The sequence below is a fragment of the Belonocnema kinseyi genome, chromosome 8 (assembly GCF_010883055.1).
Source record: "Belonocnema kinseyi isolate 2016_QV_RU_SX_M_011 chromosome 8, B_treatae_v1, whole genome shotgun sequence".
Taxonomy (NCBI): domain Eukaryota; kingdom Metazoa; phylum Arthropoda; class Insecta; order Hymenoptera; family Cynipidae; genus Belonocnema; species Belonocnema kinseyi.
Window position 1 is genome coordinate 94,252,701 of NC_046664.1, and position 5,073 is coordinate 94,257,773.

At 25.7% G+C, this 5,073-nt stretch overlaps 1 protein-coding gene across 1 annotated transcript in view; it reads left to right on the forward strand.

Annotated features, from left to right (window-relative positions):
• Nucleotides 1-4,365, forward strand: part of LOC117178607 (vitellogenin receptor) — a 59,546-nt gene extending 55,181 nt beyond the window's left edge. The window contains exons 30-32 of the mRNA XM_033370031.1: nt 622-925; nt 1,131-1,281; nt 3,847-4,365. Of these exons, the coding sequence (XP_033225922.1) occupies nt 622-925; nt 1,131-1,281; nt 3,847-3,966 (575 nt within the window). The 3' untranslated portion in view covers nt 3,967-4,365. The remainder of the gene's footprint in view (nt 1-621; nt 926-1,130; nt 1,282-3,846) is intronic.
• Nucleotides 4,366-5,073: the final 708 nt, after the last annotated feature.

The window sequence follows — 5,073 nt, forward strand, 5'->3', positions numbered from 1 at the left end:
TCATTGTGTTGTTATAATGAAACAAATCATCAGTTACCATAATTTAATCATTATAAAAATTTTATTTTAAATAATAATATTAATAATTATTATTATTTGAAAAATGTCTAAGTCGTCATAACTTCAAAAATACTTATGCTAAAACATTCTTTTTTTAATTCTTCGGGAATTTACGAACTTTTCTAGTCTTTTAGAAGTTTTACGAAAAACTCCCCCAAAAAGTAAAACTTAAAAAAACTGATGTCCCTCACACATTTTTTCAAATCTAAAAGGGAGGGAAAATCCAATCAAAATTAATCACATTTTTACTTGCATACTTGTTTTTTCCGAGAAAAATGACATAAATTGCTCAAAAAACATGAAATATCTAGTTATTTTAAAGGGAAGGCTAATGATTGTTTTCATTAAAAAAAATTTACCCAATTTAAGCATGGCCCCTTTATGACCATTCTATATTATTCAGTTTTTATATTAATATCAATAATATAGTTAATGATACCTAGACATAATTATAGGGTATCATCTCCATTACAAAAAAATTCTATTTTCGACTCGCTCTATTGTTTAAGCTTTTACAAGCAATAATTTTATTACAAATGCATGAAATATTTTATATTACAGTTGAAAACAGATGTGAGAGTCACAAGTGCGAGCACTTGTGTGTAATAACAGCCGAAAGCTCTGCTTGCCTTTGTGAAACTGGATTTCCAATAAGGATAACTGGAACATGTAACAGCGATTTTTCAGTAGTTCATCTGGCGTCGCAAAGACATGGAGATTCTTCTTCTTGGTATATATTTCTAATAATGTTCGCCATAATTGTGTTACTTGCCATCGTTGGACTTGCTGGGTTCAAATACTATCCACGGAGAAAATGGCCTTTCATCTCTTTCCCATCTTTTATGAATAGGATCAGTACAAACAGGTACGTATTAAAAAATGGTAAATGGCGATAATTAAAATATGTTTTTTATAATAAAGCCTAAATTAGATATTCTAGATTGCTAAAAATACAAAAAAAAAACAAGATTTAGCTTTGCAGATTAGAACACAAGAAAACTTCTTTGAGGGTTACCGTTTTTAATCTACCTTTTTATGTTTGGTCATTCACAATTATGGAATTCTTTCAGTCGACCACCCTACGAAAGTCAATTCCGTAGGCGAAACAGTCGAGTTCAGATTTCAAGAGAATTTGCTAATCCCATGTTTAATCAAGGACAACAAATGCAACAACAGCAACAACACCAGCATCAAGAACTACAACAACAACAAATACATCAAGTAAGTACACTACTCAAAATTAAAAAATGTATATCCAATTTATTATTCATTACAGTTTTTTGAAACATTTTTAGCTTGCAACAAATCTCAAAATATTAAAAATCGGTATGAACTATTACTAGAAAATAAAATAAAAACCGGTATTACATTATTTTGATATTATAGTATCCTGCCATTTGAGAGATTCGATTATATTATAATCCACTTTTGGCTGAAAATTGATCGTTTTCGGTTGAAAATTCTTCTGAAGGAAATTTAGGAATTCGAATTGCAAAATGTATTAAAAAAATGTATTCAATTTTTACTTTTTATTTTATTTTCATATATTTAGTGTTTTAGTAAGAGTGGTATAACGAAAACTAACTTCGGCTCAAATATTTTAAAATGATACGAAAGCATAAATATTGGTATAAGGTTGTTGGTAAGCTAAAAAAAGTTGTACAATATGATGCGAAACATTTGTTTTCGAAAACACGAGCCATTTTTTTTGGAAAATACAGTCCTTTTCAAATTAATGGAAATCATTACCTTCTTCTTTTGATTCTTATGGGTTTCTTTTGTTTCAAAATTTGAAAAATAAACTATTAATCTTTTTAAAAAATATGGAAAGAACGGAAAAAAGTTAAAAATGAAAATGGTTCCTTTCAAAGATTTCTACAAGAAGTTCCTCTTCTTATTTTTTAAAAGGAACAATTGTACTTTTTGTCTTTTTGTCGTATCTTGAAAAATTAAAAAAAAAAATTTTTCGAAGGCCAAATTTCAAAACAATGATAAACCTCCTATCAGGATTCCTTTTTTTGTAATACTGAATTTTCAATTTTAAAAAATTGAACAATATTTGGGATCCGATTCTAAAGTTTTTTTTTTAATCAAGGAAGCATACAACAAGTCGAACAAAATGTAGGTGTTGCTATTTTAAATAAGAAAACAAATTTATTGCATTATATTAATAATCATGATAATTTTGTGCACTGAAAAATGCGGGATAATATTAATTTTCATTTCAGGGTTTATCCCCGGATTACAAAATATTTGTCACGGTTATTGAATTTAAAAAATTCGATCTCTTAAAGTTGAAAATGTTTACATTTAAAGTATTCGAATTAAAACTGAACTGCAATTGAATGTTCTCAGGTTGAATTTTAAACTTTTAAAATTGAAGCCTAAACATTTGTTTAATTCAAGCCCATAATAATTAGGCGTATAAAATGGAAGCTCTCAACTTCATAAACAATTTAAAATTAAATACCCTTAATCTATAACATTTGTAATTTGAAACCTTTTAATTCATAATTGATCTTGTTTAATAAACAGTCAAATATTGATTGATATGGAAAAATGCTCTTTATTAAATTAAAATTTTTCTTAAATTGTGTAGGTTAAAAATGGAATATTTTAGACTAAATAAATGATACTGTTTATTTGAAATTATTTAAAAATTGAAGATAGTAAGATAAAGCTTCAATTGAACCATAGTAGATACAAAAATTCTGTTTAACTACTATGGCTATATTAAAAAAATCTCAATTTTTAACATTCAAATTTGTGAATTGTTTAGTTTTGAAAATCTTCAGAATCATTTTGTGAAATTCATTTCTCGGTTTCTCCGGTGTCGAAAATGGCCGCACATTTCCCATAAAATTTTACCCTATTTACAAAATATTTTTTTGGTAAAAAATTGAAAATTAAAATATTAAAAAAAATATATTTTTCTAATAAATTTTATTCATGTTTTTCATGAATATCCAATTATTTATTTTGTACTGAAAATTTTTTCTTTCAATTCGACTCTTTATTTATGTGATTATTTATTTGAGTATTTTGTCTACTTTTTTTAAGGTTGAAGTTTTTCCAATTCAATAAAAAAAATTTCTTATACATTATTTTGTTTCCTTTTGAGTGATCATTGGCTTGATTGGCGAATATTCTATATTATACCATTTTTTTACAAGTTTAGGTACAATAACAAAATAAAAATAATAAAAAATAAAATAGCAATGCAAATTTAATAGTGAAATTAAGTTTTTTACTGTCATTATTCCGATATACACTACACTGCGAAAAAAGTGAAAAAAAAATTTTTATTGATTTTTTTCCAAGCTAAATTGCTATGGAATTTAATCGATGTTTTGAAAAACTGTGCTGATTTTTGTTGGAATTTTGCTAAAATCTGAAATTAGAACAAAGAAGTCAATAATTTCCAAACGTTTGTCTTAATTTTTGTTTTAATTTTTTGTTTAAAAGTAATATATATATATTTTTTTTTATGCACATGCTGTTTTGAACGACAAATGGAGAAACGTTAATTCTGATCCTGGGATTCCCCAGGAATTTGAAGATGAAACTCTGTTAGACACCCTGCAAATACAGCAGAAACAAATGACAGTTTCTTTTTAGTTTCTATTTCAATTGAGTCGAGAAGGCATTTAAATTGATTGCATTGTATGTGAATTCAAGGAAAAAGCTTTATAATTAAGTTATTATTGTTTACAGAGAAAACGATTCATTTGTAAACAAAATTCTTTTCAATGCGAAATTTACAGATTAGACTTTTAAATATTTCAGATGAATAGTCCACGAAAACTGGTAAAAGCAACCGATATGGAGGATTATGACTTCGAGGACTCGACGTCGAGTCAAGAGGTACACCTTATTCCATCTCAACAATTCCATCATGCTAATTAGTCTTAAAGCGAATTAGAACTTGTAAAAATGTTATACATATTAGTTAAAGTTAAAAAAAATCATAGTTTTAATCTCAGATTATAAATATCGCTATTATAAATAAGATATAATAACTTTATTGGATATTGAAAGTAGGTATTACCGTAAGAAAGCTTTTTTGTAAATATTTTCTACTTTGTGATTTTTTATACGATTTGTCTTTAATTGTTTACTCGTTGAAAGTTTTGTATTAAGTGTACATACGAGTTATTTATTCAATGTATGAATGTCAATTTGTCTGTAATCTATAAGAAAACGCGCGTTGTTATTCTATTATTTTATTGTAAAATAGTTGCACAATATTTACTTGTGATACCGAGCAGGGTCGAATAAATGTTATTACGCATGTTTCAGTTTAAATTATTTTATTTCTTATTTAAATTTCTTTTATTGGTTTTCTATTCTTTTTAAATACTATTTACGTATGTTACATTCATTCATTTATTTTACTTTTAAATTACATTTCCAGTAGGATTAAAGAAAAAGAATTTCTGCAAAATTAATAAGTTGTGTCAAATTTTATTAAATAATATTCAAAACAACATATTTCCTAAAATTGGAAAGGTGTGGTCTTTGGAGTGTGAATATTTTTCAAATAGATTCTTGTTCCTGAATAAAATCTAAAAACAGTTGATCGATTAGTCAAGTGTGTTAATTAAGAATACAAACACAAATTCATTTTTGTACAGGAAAGTAGTGGTTAGAAATACTGACTATCAATTAAATATTTTATAAGATTAATTTAAGAAACATAAACCGAAATTTTATTCGCTGTTTCGAATAAAAAATAGGCATTTTAGTAGTGTACCAAATTTTTTAAAAATTTCAACAGAAGATATCAGCTTCACTAAAATGATGTGAATTGATTTGAAATTTTGACTACCATTACATTTTTCAAAGAACTTTCATAGAATTAATTACCATAATAAATAAAAAAATTGTTACATTTCGTTTTAAATAATGTTAAATAATGTTTTTGTTTGGAATTAACAAATAATGTAACATAATAATATGAATATTAAATACTAATAATCAACATATAATATTATTATATTAAGAAAACATTAA